The sequence below is a fragment of the Corythoichthys intestinalis genome, chromosome 15, assembly GCF_030265065.1.
Source record: "Corythoichthys intestinalis isolate RoL2023-P3 chromosome 15, ASM3026506v1, whole genome shotgun sequence".
NCBI lineage: Eukaryota > Metazoa > Chordata > Actinopteri > Syngnathiformes > Syngnathidae > Corythoichthys > Corythoichthys intestinalis.
In genome coordinates this window covers 26,937,171-26,954,260 of record NC_080409.1, presented here as the reverse complement: position 1 = coordinate 26,954,260, position 17,090 = coordinate 26,937,171, and the positions used below count along the sequence as shown (strand labels likewise).

Here is a 17,090-nt window from a genome sequence, read left to right as displayed (position 1 = left end):
CCCTACGGATTGGCCCGTTTCCTGTGTCATGTCAAGTATTATGAAGTCAATGGCTCATGACAGTGTCATATCATACTTATGACGGTCTCATGACAGTCTTATGACGCCACTGTCAAATAAAGCGTTACCTATTAACCCAAATAAATCAACAAATAAGCCGCACTGGACTATAAGCTGCAGGTTTCAAAATGAGGGCAAAAAGTAGTGGCTTATAGTCCGAAAATTAGGGTATTTACAAACTCAAAGTATTTTAATTAATTATATTTGAACATTAAATAGTGAATAGATATATGCTGTATTTTTAATTAAATAAATATTTAATAAATATTAATAAATGAATAATAAATATTTGAATTACAATTGCGTAATATAAATAGTTTGATTCTGAAATTTGCATCATACATATGTGCAGGAAACATCAGACACAAAACAATTCAAATAAGCATAATTTCTACTTATGCTTATTTGAATTGTTATTAATCTGTTATAATGTAAATAACTACTGATATTTATCTCTAAAGACAACGATCAAAACTTACAGAAATCCAAAAGTGGTTATTTTAAGAGTAGAACTGAGTAATAAATAAATACAAATTTTAGGTTTGACTGTGATCCAAATAAATGAGATACGAGTTTAGAATGGTGGCAGTGAAAGAAAAATGGTGAAGGTCATAGACTTCGAATGATGGAGAAAATAATGGTTAAACACAAAAAAAATGACACCACTTTCAAATGCAGCCATCTTGTGATGTCAGCACATACACACTAAAAGCTCGAGGACAGGTGGATGTGATTATGGATCAGGGGGTCGCGTTAACCGAATATTTTCCCTCGTTGACCGGTTTTTTAAAACGGTGACGGAAAAAACTGAAGTCCGTCCGTCGTTTTGACAGGTTGCAATTCACACCCCAGACCACAGGCTGGCGAGCGAGCATATTAATTAGCTATTGTCTCTCTTAATGCATGACGTCGTTGGCGTCACCGGGGTCTGGCGGCAGCACCGTGATTGACACATCAACGCGAGGTTCTTATTGGTGCACCCGGTGTGCCAGCGCGTCATCCAATTGGTGGACTAGATTGCCACCTGTGTATAGACAAGTTTCCGAGGTACTTCCGGTTTACTTCCTTATGTCTTCCTTCACCTTCCGTTTCCGCCTGTTTACCATTGAAGTCAATGGCGGTGGAATCGAAGTTGGAAGGTCTTTATACAAGATCCCGGGAATGTTATTTTGATGTAGGCGGGTGGAGAACCAAGCCAAGGCCTCCATGCTTCGTACCATGTCGATTTCCAAACCATGGGTGCTCGTACTCGTCATACAGGAGGGAGGGAAGGAGATGTACAAAACTGACAGCTCCTGCAGTCATGCCCCCGCTGTTATGGAAGGTAATGTGCTCTAAAAATACAAAACCTAAAATCTAGCGCATGAAACGACTTGTTGCCTTTGCTATTGATATTACGATGATGATTGTAATTACGAAGTTTAATCATTTATACAACAACTAGCTTGTGCTACTGCTGCTAGCTGCCTGTTGCTAATCGTGTTTGAATGCACCGCATAAATCCAAGTGTTGCAAGTTTTTATTCGTTTGTTTTCAGCTGGGAAACGCTGTTATAAAAGGGAAGACAACTTGGCTTGTACGTTGATGGACATATATCGAACATATATCGTTTGCGTTCCACAATGATGATGACAGCTCGACTCCCGGGAGAGGCCGAGAGAGAGGCAGGAATTGTGACAGACGGTGGTTCGCCGAGATCGCCGTGATCCAACTACGAACTTGTGAACGGTAGCATCTTTAAATATATGCTATTGGAGCTGGAATTACCGAGGACGGGAGAAAAGCACATCTAAATGCCGCCGTGGGCCTCCGTGATGTTGCTATTTGTTCACGAGGCTCCGGAGCTCTGCGGTCTGATATCACATTCTCGTATGCTATTTTTGCAATACTTTTATAAATGTGATTTATTGACCTGTTTTGGAGTGCACCAATCGTTTTAAATAAAACAAGAAATGGAATTATGTCTAAATGTTTTATTGCGATCAATGCCTGCAATAAAAAAAAGAATGACATACTATTTGTGTTTACATCATATGTACATAAGCTTGTAGCATTTCCTTGTAACAAAACAATCCATGTCAGCCGTTCTGCAGTCGGCAAATGTAATATAACTTGTAATTTCACCACATTTTGGTCACTAATGGCCGTAGTATCAATCCATTCCTCACGTTAACACAGGCTGACCGTTGTTAATAATTTTGTCCACGAATGATCAACGAAGTGACACAAACTGCCATCCAATCTCATCTACGTGTCATCTAGGTCGTGCTGAATCAATTTTTGAAGATTCCATGGGTTGCTCTGGCTTGATTTCATAGTTTTATCGTCATCAATACACTGCTAATACACTGATACTCAACCGGACCGGAAGCGCGAAGCCCATATTTCGCTCAGGGAACTTGTCTATAGACCCCAATCACATGACGTCACAACTCCGCCCCCTGACTGGAGCAGCCATATTGTCCGTCAGCTCGTCGTGTTTACACATTACCGCTACGTACATGCCTCCTATTACGGCGTGTTTTTCTGCTCGTTAACATTAATAATCAAAATGGCGAAGGCGTGTGTGGCGGTTGGTTGCAGTAACAGAGAAGATAGACGGAGAGACTTGAAGTTCTACCGTATTCTGAGAGACCCGAAGAGGCGAGCGAGATGGACTGCTGTAATTCGACAATAAATCTGGGCACCAAACGATCACCACAGACTATGTAGTAGTCATTTTATATCTGGTAAGATGCATTTAATATATATTTAGAAGATTTTGGGCTGACAACCACAATTAAGATCATTGTGTGACGTTGGTGATTGGGGTCTATACAGTTGCCTCTTTTTCTTTGGGAGTGGAGTTGTTTTGTTGGTGTTGTTGGCGGTAAGCAGAGTAAAAAGGGAGAAAAATACAACTTCCGTGTCTAATTTTTCGCCGCCAAGCAAGCGTTACAATATAAATTAAAAATGAATGAAAACTAAATACTATTGAATATGTCATCATTATCATTTTAAAAATTTAAGTGACTGGTAAAAATAGATTATGACCGGATTTTTATGACCCTGTCAGTCAAAATGACAGACAACGAAAATGTCTAGCGCAACCTCTGTTATGGATATTAATGATGTCACGAGAAAGGCAGTGATTTCTGCGATAATCACGTTTGATTGAGTTAAATAGTATTAGTACTGATAAAATGTCGGCCACTCCCTGGAAATACTGGCTTTTATTTACGTTTTTCTCCACTATTACACATCATACAAATCAAATGCCGTGTTTTTTTCAATTCATTAAAAATATTCTACTGCTGGAATACACATGACAAAGGTGTCTTCTTTCCTTTTAAATTTAACACACTTAAAAAAGGGCAAAAAATGTCCTATCTGGTTATTTCTGATTCAATGAAAGAAAAATAACAACATTGCAGGATGACAAACCGGAAATTGTCTAAAGGTGAATAACAATTGTGACTGTAATAATTCGGAACCGTATCAAATATATAATCATTTGAGCCAGCATTTGGTTTTTTTCAGTGGCGAAACACAACGAATGCAATTCTGCCTCCACATCAGTGAGCTGCAGACAAAACATGGGTGGTAGGCTTGTTGCCATGACAACAGAGGAACCCCCATCACCATACCACTACCTTCAGGCGAATACTGTGTCACTCACTCACTCTCTCTCTTTCTTTCACTCTGTGTTCCAAGCGGTGTACTATCCGCCTTTTAACGGGAAGACGAACCAGGCGGTCGGGACCCCTCCTGCTGTGTGCGTCGGGCGGTGAGTGTTTACATCCTTTGTTGAACCTATATCTCCTACACGGGTTTATAGATGGATTCAGTCGTGGGCGGCGATGATAGCACATAATCGGGTAGCCATGGTGAAGACAACCCTCCGAAAGCATCCTCCCACCCTTTTACTGCTGCATGCATTAGTCTAATGAGAGCCTGCGGCAACAACGAACAGGAAGAGAACTATGTCATTTTTCTTTTACAGCTTCAAATGAGTGTACCGGCAGCAACGGTGCAGCAACGAGCTGGTGAGATGCAATCGGCCGCGGTGGCGCCGTCCTCATTCTTGCCGGGCCAGTCGGGCAAGATCCCAGGCAGGAAACGAGGAAGACCCCCGCTGCGTAGTGTGGCCAAGATGGATTTCGTCAATCGCTACGCCGACTCACTGCCGCCACTCAAAGTGCCCAAGAAGAGGGGAAGAAAGCCAGGATTCAAGGTCAGAGTGAGGTGGCTGGGCTTGGGAAATCCCTTCAAGTCGGATTTTTCAAATCAATTCAGTTTTCCCTATTGAAATCAATTGGCTGTCATTGATGGGGATAGCTGTCAAATGACTCAGTAAATACTTATTCTCTTTTGGAAATTCCCCCCTCCAAATTTATTAAAATATAATTTATATACATACATATATATATATATATATACATACGGTATATACGGTTGAAGTCAGCTGTCTACATACATTGTGCAAAAACACACACTTCATTTTTTTGCCTCACTGTCTGAAGTCATATTAGACTAAACGACTCCCTTTTCAGGTCAGTCAGGATTACCTAAATTATTAATTTTGTTAAATGCCAAAATAATAAGAGAAATGATCTTTTAGAGATTTTTGTTTCTCGAGTTCAAAGTTTACATAGACAAAAAAAGTATTATGCCTAGAACGAACATGGGGATGTTCAAATGATGACATCATGGCTTTGGAAGCTCATGCTCATGATGTGAGTTAATTGTTGGTACATCTGGGGATTTATTTAATGTCACACCTCAAACACTTTGCTTCCTTTTTTAGATTAATGAGAAAATCAAACTAGTGTGAAGCTTTTTGGCCATAATAACCAACGTTACAGCTGGAGGAAGAAGGGGGAAGCTTGTAGACCTTAGAACACCATCCCAACTATGAAGCATGGAGGTGGAAGCATCTTGTTGAGAGGCTGTTTTGCTACAGCAGGAGCTCTTCATAAAATAGACTGCATCAAGAAGAGAAAACATTACATAGAGATATAGGGATGGGAATCGAGAACCGGTTCTTAAAGAAACCGGTTCCGAGTGGTCCAATTCCATGGAATCGTATGCCGATTAATCTAACTATTCTCTTATCAGTTCCAATCAGCACAACTTACATTCTAAAGTTTACACATGTTACACACTTTCGAATCGGCAAGTACGGCAACATAATAAGTATTGGCGAGACTTCTCAGCAAGTGTAACCTGCAGAAAGTCGTTGCCGAGTGAATTTGCATTGATGTTTACAGGCCATTTCATTATTCATGAGACTACTTAAAGAAATGGTGATTTTTCAAAAAAAGTCTATTAATGGGTCTATCGTATTCCTCGTCGAATACTCTATAAGAAAAATCTAACATATATGCATCTAAAATAATCCTAAACGATTTCATTGGCAATTTTAATATTCCTGTTGGAAAGATTCCATGGGTATGCGTTCGTTCCCATAGCAGCCAGTTAGTTCCTGTTATTGTCCTACGTCATACACAATATTTCCTCTTCATGCCATAAAGTTCTTATGATAAGTTAAAGCCGTTATCAGCACAACCGTTTCGTGTTTTCCAGGGTTTCGGCTGGTTGCTCCCGCTCCATCTCGCTGCGTCGAGGACAGCGTTGTTTACATTATATTCGCGTTGCACATTTGTGTTAAGAGGGAATGTTAGTTAGTTTAGCATCTTAAAATGATGTTGTACATCCATATGAGTGTAAAGTTTTCGCCACTTTTATGGCCAAGATGACCGCACCTGCACGCAGCGTGCTTCCTAATTGTGTGCATGCGCTCGCGCCCCCCCACCTTTGTGTCATTATAATATTACGAGATATGTATGTGTGTTATTGACTGCTTTACCGTCAATTTGCATTGTTTATTGCATCAGCACTTATATGATGTAACTTTCTTTCCTTTCAGAACCACACATATACCCACACATTCCAGTCTTCTACCACACACATACAAATGCATCAACATCTTTCCACGCATGCTCTCATCTGCTCATTGAGTGATTGTCATATCAAGTGCCATTGCCTGTATATCGTTGTGCCTGTTGCCAAGTTAGATTAAAAGTGCCAAAGACCAACTCCAATCTCAGCTCCTTGTGTTCTAACCGACACTCCGAGGTGAATGAATCATAAACATATGGAACCCAGACCCTCATACAGTCCATTAGTCCAAATTAGAATCGATAAGGGAATCGATAAAGAATCGAATCGTTAAGCAATATCTATAATGGAATCGGAATCGTAAAAATCGTATCAATTCCCATCCCTATTGAGATATTAAAACAACATCTAAAGATGTGAGCTAGAGAGCTAAAACTTGGGCAAAAATGGGTCTTCCAAATGACAATAATCCTAAGCATACTGCCAAATGGCAAAAAAGTGCCTTGAGAATAACAAAGTCAATGTCTTGGAGAGGCCATCAAAAAGCCCGGATCTGAATCCCATTGAAGATTTGTAGGCAGATCTGACATGGTGTGTGCGAGCAAGACGACTGACAAAACTGACTCAGTCACACCAATTCTTTCGGGAGGAATAGGCCAGGATTCCAGCAGAGTACTGTCAGAAGCCTGTGGAAGGTTACCCAAAACATTTGACCCATGTCATGTAGAACAAAGGAAATGCTACTCCATACAAAGGAAATTTATGTAAACTTTTGATTTTGAAGAAAATAATATAAAATTCTCTAAGAAGTTCTTTCTCACATATTCTGGCTTTTAACAAAATGAAATAATTTGTGTAATTACCTGAGAGGCAACATCCCACAATGCACTGCATTTGGAAATAGTCCAAATCAGGAACTGGTATATTTGGCAACAGACTAACCAGAGGCTGGTATTTTCGGCTAGCTATTATTGTAGCTATATATTATAGTATTACTCAATATTCTTTCGCATTTCCTGCCCAATTTTTGCTCATTACAATGTATAACTGGCAACAAATATATACTGTAATTGGTACAAAATTTGCTGAAGGGAACGTTCATCTTTAAACTGATACCTGTAAATTGAGGATTTCCCATGTGAATATTTACGAAAACAGTAAGGAAATGGCCGCTTGTTTTTGCTTTAGGTACCTTCCACAAAATGCTATTTTTGTACAATTAGCGACCTTTAGTTCTTGATAATGCAACTTGAATGGATAAAAGAGGTGTTTATGGAAAGTGCAATTAGGAAATATCTTCTTCTGCAGCTGAAACCCAGGATGGTAATGACGCCATTAGCCATCTCACCGCCCAGCAGCACCCCCGAACCCGACATGAGCTCCATCCCTCAGGACGCCGCCACAGTCCCCCACTCGGCCACCCCCCAAGTGCTCACAGGTTGGATGATGCATAAAAACTGTCCATATATAAAATTGCTTCTTTCAATATATGTTTCATGAAATAATAAACACTAGTGGTGTCAACAATAATCGATGCGGCGATGCATCCCGATGCAGGGCATGGACGATTCGATTCGATGCGGACAACAAGCCGAATCGATTCAGGGCATTTTAAAATATAGAAGTACGTTCAAAAATATTCCCTGCGCAATTCCGGTGATGCAACGGATTTGGTTTCCCCATTTGTATTATTATTCTCATGTTTCATTTTTTACACACTGCATAACTCTGGTCAAGTTTCCGACCAACCTCGTAGAAGCCAAAATGTCTGCAGATGTCTGCTTTCAATGTCTTAGGTGCATCAATAATCTTTCTCGCTCCCTCTTTCTCCGCTTCAGCCATTGTTATGTTATGTCCTATCTCTTAGAGGTTAGATCTTGTGCCCGAACCCAAACGGGTCGGGTCTGGCCCAAAATATTAAGCATTCACATTCGGGTCGGGTCGGGTCGGGCTGCGCGCTGGACTAATAAATTATTTAAAAAATAATAATAATAATGGGATAAAACCAAGAGCAGGCTCTCTGTATTGTGCATTTACTTGTGCACGGCGCCGCCCGCTTTTTCTTCTTCTCCTCCACTGTGGCGCTTGCGATTCGTTACGAAAGACACTTTTATTTATGCACACTAAGGCAACACAAATGTGATGCTTTTGAATCTTCTCCTCTGTGTGTCTGCAAAATCGTATGTTTTTTTGTTTTTTTTTTTATATTAAACTTTCCAGCGTTATTTCGTTGTGTACTGTAAATACTTTTATAATGATCATAAAAATATGTAGACTATTTAAACATTCAGAAAACTTGCGTTTTTTTTCTGCCAACTGAGAATTCGTTAAGAAAGACACTTTTTTATGCACACACAGGCAACACAAATGTGATCCTTTTGAATCTTCTCCTCTGTATCTGCAAAATCGCATGTTTTTTTTTATATTAAACTTTCTCAGCATTATTTCGTTGTGTAAATTCTTTTACAACGATCATAAAAATATGTAGACTATTTATACATTAAGAAAACTTGCGTTTTTTTCTGCTAACTCGAAGAAATGAAAATAAATTGCTCTTCCTGCGTTTTTTTTTTCTTTCCGCGTTACTCCAAGCCGGGTCGGGCTTCAATACCAGCGGGCCGTGTCGGGTTGGGCTGGACTTTTTAGGCCCGATCTAACCTCTACTATCTCTCTGCTCTCTCGATTGCAAAAAACTGATATTTCCTCATGTTGAAACAGATTGTTATGGCTGCTAAAATGCTGCTGCACTTCATTTTAATTCATTATTTTTTATTGTTATGTGGTAGTTACTGATTGCTTTTCTAAGTTGATTGCACATATATAGTGGGCTAGGCCTACATTTTACTTTTGTTCTACATTTTAGTTGATGTTTTGTTTGTAACTGAACTGATCCCTGGATTGATACTGCGATGAAGATGCTGCTGCACTACAATGTTTTCTTTTTCCTTTTCTTTAATATTTACTTGAATATTTTTATTGATGGGTCATAGTGACTGTTATTACTGATTTGGCACAGGAGTTCAGATGTTGCACTGTGTGAAAGGCTGCTATATTGTGTGTAAAAAAAAAAAGAGAAAGCCCTGGTCTCATTCAAAGCACCAATTAAATGCTGTGATCTGTTTTTTTTTTTTAATATATATATCTGAAAGTATTTTCATTTGACTTCAACCAGGCGTGACATAAGAGCCAATAAAAAGTTGTTAAATGTCTGACCACTTGTGTTGACTCATGATTCACGAAAAATATGCTTTGCTTTAGAATTTTAATGCATCCCAGGCTTTAAGGCATCGCGATGAATTGCCGAATCGAACCGAATCGTGACCCTCTGAATCGAATCGAATCGTGGCCCTCCGAATCGTAATCGAATCGAATCGTGAGGGCAGTGCCGATGCACACCTCTAATAAACACTGTAAAAAATTTTCAAAATTTTGATCCATTCAGTGTGCATCTACATCAACAAGCAGGCCAACACTGGCCCCAACCTGGACAGGAAGAAAATCCAGCAGCTGCCCGACCACTTCGGACCTGACCGGCCGTCAGTGGTGCTGCAGCAGGCTGTGCAAGGATGCATCGACAGCGCCTTTCAGCAAAAAACTGTCTTCACGCTCCTAACGCAGGGATACGGAGGAGAGAAGATATCGGGTACATTTTCATGCGTTCAATGTATAACTTGTAGCCGCCATTCATTCATTCACATCTCACCCTCATTTTGGTAATTGCCTTCCGGGGTATTACATTAAGCAACTGCTCAAAATTGGCATTGAAGTTAAAATTTCTGAGGGGTGAGTTGATTCATTAATCATTTCACGTCAATAACTCTGCATATACATACAACTGGATTTATTTTGACCATGAGAATCAACTATACAATTAATTGCTTAAGTATCCAGAACCTCTGTGCGACCAATGTCTTTTTTGGTATTTCTGATCTGCAGCTACGTTTGACGGCAAGCAGCACCTCCTGAGCCTACCTGTGGTCAACAGCATTGACTACGTGCTGCGTTTTCTGAAGAAGCTGTGTCGTAGCCTGCATTGCGAGAATCTGTTCAGCGACCAGCCTGTTGGCCAGCATGCCTCCTACCACTCTGATGGTAAGCATAGTCCGCTTGAAGGTGCCCTCAACTTAAAATTATCGACATTATTTCGCTTAACCTGGGATGCCATATTACCATGTTTGCATGACAATTTGTGCTGAAAGTGCCAAAAATGTAATCTTTTATTCTATGTAGTATGTTTTGAGCTCTTCTACAGTGATCCCTCGTTTTTCGCGGTTAATGGGGACCAGAACCCACCGCGATAAGTGAAAAACCGCGAAGTATTTTTCGAACCAGCTCTTGCTGGCAACAAAACCACAATTTTCTTCACTTGAAGCACTGGTACTAGGCTGTGGTTCATCTTCATCGTAGTCGGCATCACCGCCACCTTCATTCAACTCTTCTTCAGGAATGAGGCTATCATACAGCGCTTTGGCTTTTGCCCGAATCATGTTTGTGTCGAGACTCACCTTCTTTTCATGACAGTCCGATATCCACACTGTTAGTGCATTTTCCATTTTTACAATCGTCTTGTTGCGAGGAGTCACGACTCGCTTAGTGTCCCTGGAAAACGACATTGAGGTGGTCTTTCAGATTTTCGCCTCGTCTTTTTTTATGTAACGAACGGTTGACTCGTTTAGTCCGTAATGGCGTGCAACAGACACATAGCTGTGGCCAACCTGAAGCATGTCCAGTAATTGAACTTTCTCGTGCAGTCATCATTTTTCTTTTCTTCTTGGGTTCGCTAGAGGATTGAGCAGGCGGAGGACGCTTTGAAGCCGTTTTCCTTTGATAGCAGCAAGGTTAAACATCTCGGCCAATCAGCTTGCAATATTCCCGAGTGATGCTGGCCAGCGAATCAGAGCGGTGGAATATGAGTTGGGCGGGCTCTCCTTGCCTTCTGTTAGGGAACAGGCAGATTTTACACCATATTTTCTCCATTATTTTAATTTTTTATGCGTGTATATTTTTTTTTTGGACCGAAAAAAAATCCACGATAGACTGAAACCGCGAAATTCGAAGCGCAAAGTAGCGGGGGATCACTGTATTGTAGATTCTCATAAAGATGCAGTTGAGTGAAGCTAATTTGCATACTCTTTGTTCTGATTGGCCATCGATGGAGTTGGTGTGTTGTTGGAAGCTTGTGAGCGTTGGCAATGCATGTGGTGACCATATATATTACAGAGGGCACTGTGTGACATCACAGCGTTACCAATTTCAAAACCTACCTATGTCTGCCGAACAATTTGATTGCAAACTTGATTGCAATCAAATTTAAAAAAAAAAAAAAAAAAAACATAAATAACACTGTTCAACCAGGGAACACTCTCATTTTGACCTTTTGTTCAAATGGATTGGACATCTATTGCCGTCAGTGACACTGAAACGTGAACATTCACTGCCATCCATTTGACCACCAGGGGAATCGTCTGTGACAGAGGATTACCACCACGAGCGAACAGAGGGGAAGCGCTACCCAGTTGCAGAGCGCAGGGAACCCACGTTTGGCTCAATCAGCTCATCCTCTTACTCGTCTATGCCCAAACCGTCCTATGGCTTCCGCTCATCGCAGCAGTCAGGCAACATATCAGCCGCCAGACAGTCTTCGGGGAGTCCTGACACTTTCATGGAAAGCAACAGGACAGGTGAGGCCATAGACAAAAAGTGCTTCTTCCTATAGAAATCATCAGTCAGTTTGTGTCTAACTTACGAATTTGTTAAATAACTTACAATTCCACTAACCGACTCACAAACAACCTACAGTAAATGCCACACTAACTGACTAACTAACAAAAACATAACTTGTTCACTAATTCAATCAGTGAGAAACTTTCATCTACCCTAATTAAAAAATGACTCATCACCTAACTTTCCTATCTCATTAACAAAGTTACAAGCTCCTTTACTCATTAGCACCTCTTTCATTAACTCACTGATTCCACTAAACCAATACCCAACTTACTTTTAACCAACCCAATTAATTCTGTTAACAGTTAATGAACGTTTTGCTGCCCCAGGAGGCTACGTCGTACAGGAGTCCAAAGCCTTGCCCCCTGGCAAAGATCCGTCCACGTGGAGCGTGGATGACGTAGTGCGGTTCATCAGAGATGCCGACGCCAATGCCCTTGGACCGCACGCCGACGTCTTCAGGAAACACGTGAGTGCTCTTACACTCCCTTTTGCGCTTCAATTTCATCTGACACATCCAAGGTAGCAAAATGTGTTAGGCCAAGTACTGGGCCAATTCTGCGCATCAGTGTTAACTGAACATTGGTTGGGCCTTCGGCCCACAAATGGCCCACTTACTGAAAAATGGCTCTCACTGATTGTGTCGGCCCAGGTCTGGCCCACACAGAGTATGCTGCGTGTTGGCCTGGGTCTGCAGGCCTGTGCTGGGTCTATACTTTAAAGCTGATATGAATGAGTGTTGGCCAGGCCCCTGGGCAGTGCTGGTCCACACATTGGGTACGTTTACATGGGTAGTTTTCCTCAATCCAATTGAAATCAGTCATAAAAGTGAGGGAAAGGATTTGATCTGTCTACATGAAGTTTAAGTAAAGAGATTCACGTTCAATTTGCGTTTGCATGGCCCCATCTGAATCTGATTGTGCTGTTCTTTTTGACATGCACATTATGTTACACTTTGCCACTGCCTGTAAACTGTAATGCTGCCTTCACATGCTGTGGGAAAGATTATCCTTACCAATTGCTAATTGGTAGTTAAGGGTTCGTCCTCTTCGTGTACTTTTGTTGTCTTAGCAAAAAAAAAAAAAAACAACAACAACAACAAAAACAAAAACAGCAGACATGGATTTCATTTTGGTTTGTTGCGTGGGCAAAACGGTTTCAAACCTATGAATCAGACCTATTAAATTTATTCATACCTATTCATCAGCTACAATAGGAAGAGATTGCATCAAAACGCAATTTTTTTGTTTTAGCAACTACTTGGTTAGAAAAATAAGGTTTTATAAAAGTGTATACTATGTTTTGATGCTGGCGTAAAAGAAAAAAAAAATGAAAATTGATGATAAATCTTCTTTAAAAAAGTTAAAAGATTTTCTTACTGTTCACAACTTCTTGTTCATGCTCCACCATGTTGAAAACTAAACGTCTTCACATCTCGGAAACTAGGGTATCATAATAAAATCCCAGTTTTCCAGTAGAAAATACGACTAGGGGGGCGTTCATATTAAAATTTCCACTCGACAATTGGTATTTACCATAATTACGATGTCACATGAAGGCAACATAAAAGAAGAAGAGGTGCACTTCCTGCTTCACCCGCATTTTTACATAGCTGGATCGCATGCGCAAACCGAACAATCCTCTCTTTTAAACCACTCCACTTAGCAGTACACATCGGGCATGGAGCAGAATTTCAAAATATTTTGGGGTCGGTAGAAAAATTCCCTGCATCGCGTGAAAATTCCAGTCGTTTCGATATTCGAACGGAGGTGATCGATCAAACGGTTTGGGCTGTATGGCGCGCCGAAAAAAAGCGATGAAGAAGATGATTAATAAGAAGAATAAAGTTAAGCAATTTTACTATCAGGGCCTTTGCAAGGCAAAGCCCCATATAATAAAACGAAGCAGACCTTTTTAGAGATTAATTGCCTCCATAATAATATTGCCTCCCGCCCTGCAGGAGATCGACGGTAATGCCCTGTTGCTGCTGAAGAGCGACATGATCATGAAGTACTTGGGCCTGAAGTTAGGCCCCGCCCTCAAGCTGTGCTTCCATATCGACAAGCTCAAGCAAAGCAAGTTTTAGTATCTGCGCATCGGATTGGTCCGTTTACAGGAAGTAACAACTAGAAAAGGCACAAAAGGCTCACTATGTAGCTGATGAATCGAATCTACTGTAGAAGGACTGTTGATTAAGTCTTGTTTATCCACGTCACTAAACGTAATCAGTTTAATCATTATTCACTCAATGGCTGCCATTGACTGCGCTCGACATCCTGGGAGTGGCTGGCAAAGAATGATCACTGCCATCCTTCCCAGTTCAGATGGATTTGACGTCGATCAATGTCAGTGAATGAGTATTTTCAGATCATTCCCACACAATCTCTCTTAAAACTGAATGGCAGGATGCCATGTTTCTGTGTGAAAGCACACACAATTGCAGCATTATCCAGCCTCTTCATGTTCAAAGCAAAGGTGGTTGAATTCTAAATCGTTAATTGACTGGTTTCCGACTGTGTGAGAATAACCGTACTTAGAAAAAAAAAGTGTGATTTCTTTATGTCCTGATTAAAAAGCATTTATTTTGATTTTATAAAATGTTGATACATTTTTTTGTCATAAGCAACATTCTGTGTACTTTATTAGCCTCTTTGAATTTAACCTAATGTAAAAGTACTGTATAATCACAATGAAGAATAATAATATATATATATGTGTGTATACAGTATGTGTGGAAGTGTTTCAATACGCACAAAGTGTCTCAAACCTCATTGTAAAAAAAAAAAAAAAAAAAAAAAAAATGCATCTTTTATCAGTGCTGACATATTCGAGGACAGACTTGTATTATGTAATGGTGACTCTGCGAGGAAATAGGAACAATGTGTATAATAATAATCCTGGATGTGAGTATTAAATCAAGATATGTCAATCACTACTTTGTTGTGTGTGTGTGTCTAAATGCATTTCAATTGTCTTGGATGGAGGAAGTAGAATTTACAAACATGCACGCTCACGAAGATTTTTTGGCTAATGCCTGGTTCTTAATTTTTCGCTCAGAAATATTTTGGTGTCATGTTTTGTATAATTTCTAATTCTTACTTTATTAGTTCAAGTACACACATATATTAGGGATGTGCCGGAAGCAAAATTCTTGGCTGAAAACCGAATATTGGAAACACTTGGCAGAATAATACACATGTATACAATTTAAATATATATATATATATATATATATATATATATATATATATATGGCGGAAAACACAGACAAGGCTGAAAAAGCAGTTTCTGCTCTTGCACCCCTCCTTAAAATAAACTGCTGTATTTGAAGCCAAAGGAACTGTTGCATTTGATAGAACAATATGTCTATATGCTGCCATAGCAGATTCACGGTGCATTAAGTCCCCGAACAATTTTTAATTTCTCCGTTTTACCCTGGAAACCCCTGTTTACAGACGTCGCGCAACCACTTTTGTTTCAACCTAGTCATAAAAATAAGGTAAGTAATCGTATTTATTATTCGAAATGTTTAAGTGTTTTTAGCTTAGAACCATTAATTGATGTCTAATATTTAGTTTAAAAAAAACAAAAAAAAAAACGACTTTAAAAAAGTTATTCACCCGCATATTTTAAACTTTTAAACAAATTACGTCACAATGAAAAAATTGGCGTCTGTAAAAAAGTCACGGATATCTACATCATAACTATCGCTGAATTTTTTTTTTTTTTTTGTTACTGTCGCATTTTCCCCAATATTTTAGATGATAAATAATCGATCATAACAAAGAAGAATTGAAAAAAAAAATGTTTCAAAGGGTAAATATATGAAAAAAACATCTGGACCACTTCTTGATGTCTGCGATTTTTGCATCGCGACACTTGTTATATTACCATATTTTACCCATAAAATCCCCCAAAAAATCCGGCTGTGGCCATACACATGTGTCTTGATACTCGGTGATACATGCTACATGGAGTTTTTGGATCGAAACAAAGTAAGTACGCGGTAATATCTCGTTAAAATCGTGGTGTCTTTAATTCTGCTCTCGCGTGCTCTCACCTCCAGTTAGGGTTTCGCTGTTATTTATTTATCTATTTTTTGAATGCCCTCCTGTTCACAATTTTTCTTTCCACAGAAAATTGAGATTTTAAGCTCTCCAATTATGTATCACACACGCATATAGGACAGTTTTGAAAGTAGGCCTATAGCCAACAGCAGAGATGCCGGCATCATTGTATCATTCTTGTTCAGTGGACGTCACGGCTGATGAAACCTTAATAAATGAGCTCTTTTGGAAGTGTAGGACACTCAAAAAATAGTCTCACACCTCCAGTTGCTAAGCTAAATGATACCTCGATGTACTATGGTTCACAACGACAACAAAAAACGATTCCGTTCTTGCCGTAACTACTTTAGCGACTTTAAAAGTCTCTCGGACTCCTTAAAGTAAGATTCGCTGTTTTCTTGTGCAACAACTGGAATCGATCGAGAGTCAGGTGAACGGACCGAGTACTAATGGCGATGAAGCCGAACGAAGTCGCTCCCAGTCGGATTAAATAGTGACTGGCATTGTGGGTGTGGAAGTCGTGGAAAAAATGTTGACAAAAAGAGGACGTGGCCGTGGCATAAAATTATTGTACTAAACCACAGTAAATGCACATTTATGCATTTAAATACTATATTTGTTTACTGCTCTCATTATTAAAATTAACCATTAAATGCTCAAATACATTGTACTCGGTGTGACACGGGACATAAATGGAAAGTAATTTGTATATATATTTTTGATACCTCAAAATACTTCGAAACTGCAGACATGTTGGCTGTGAGAAAGTTGCTTTAAGCTTTTAGCTTGTTGCGTCTCGCCGTGTTTTGATTACGTCATCACAAGAGGACTATGGTTCTTCACACTTTTCTGTGGTAAACTTTCGGTCTTTGAACTGAAAACCGAAAATTTTAGTTATTATCGGCTGCAGGTTTTCGGCACCAAATTTTCGGTCATATCTCTAGCATATGTATTCCGGATACTGTTTATGAATCAAAATATTTGGATTGTTTTGAAAATATAGCTATTTGAATTAATTTAAATGTATTTTTAAGTGTAAGATTTTTTTTTGCCTCATATTTGTCTTATCTATTGTCAAATTAAGATTCTAGTGTTTTGTATTTTTTAAATATCTGTGGTATTAAAGTATTATATTATCACATCATAAAAATATTTGGATATCTGTTTGTTTTTGAAAACATTTTTCTATATCTCTTTGAATCTTTTTAAAATTTTAAGTGTAATTTTTACCAAGATTGTTCCGGCTCAATATTTTGTATTTCATTATATTTTCATTTTTTGGGTCAAAATTCGGCATCTTATTTTATAATTATCAATTTAATAATGCCTAATATGAAGTATTGTATGATTATTTTCCTA

General features: G+C 39.4%; 1 protein-coding gene across 4 annotated transcripts; it reads left to right on the top strand.

Annotated features, from left to right (window-relative positions):
* The first annotated feature begins 3,511 nt into the window (after window positions 1-3,511).
* scml4 (Scm polycomb group protein like 4) lies at window positions 3,512-14,596 on the top strand. Of its 4 annotated transcripts, none has more exons than XM_057860084.1 (8): window positions 3,512-3,826; window positions 4,043-4,279; window positions 7,249-7,378; window positions 9,383-9,583; window positions 9,877-10,032; window positions 11,397-11,621; window positions 11,994-12,133; window positions 13,625-14,596. In XM_057860084.1, the coding sequence occupies exons 2-8, from the start codon at window positions 4,049-4,051 to the stop codon at window positions 13,748-13,750; spliced, it is 1,209 nt and encodes a 402-aa protein (XP_057716067.1). In that variant the 5' UTR covers window positions 3,512-3,826; window positions 4,043-4,048; the 3' UTR covers window positions 13,751-14,596. The 4 variants fall into 4 exon arrangements, with proteins under 4 accessions (XP_057716067.1, XP_057716068.1, XP_057716065.1 ...); XM_057860085.1 differs by having other exon boundaries at window positions 3,515-3,826; window positions 4,043-4,273; XM_057860082.1 differs by having other exon boundaries at window positions 3,521-3,826; window positions 11,970-12,133.
* The last annotated feature ends 2,494 nt before the right edge of the window (window positions 14,597-17,090 follow it).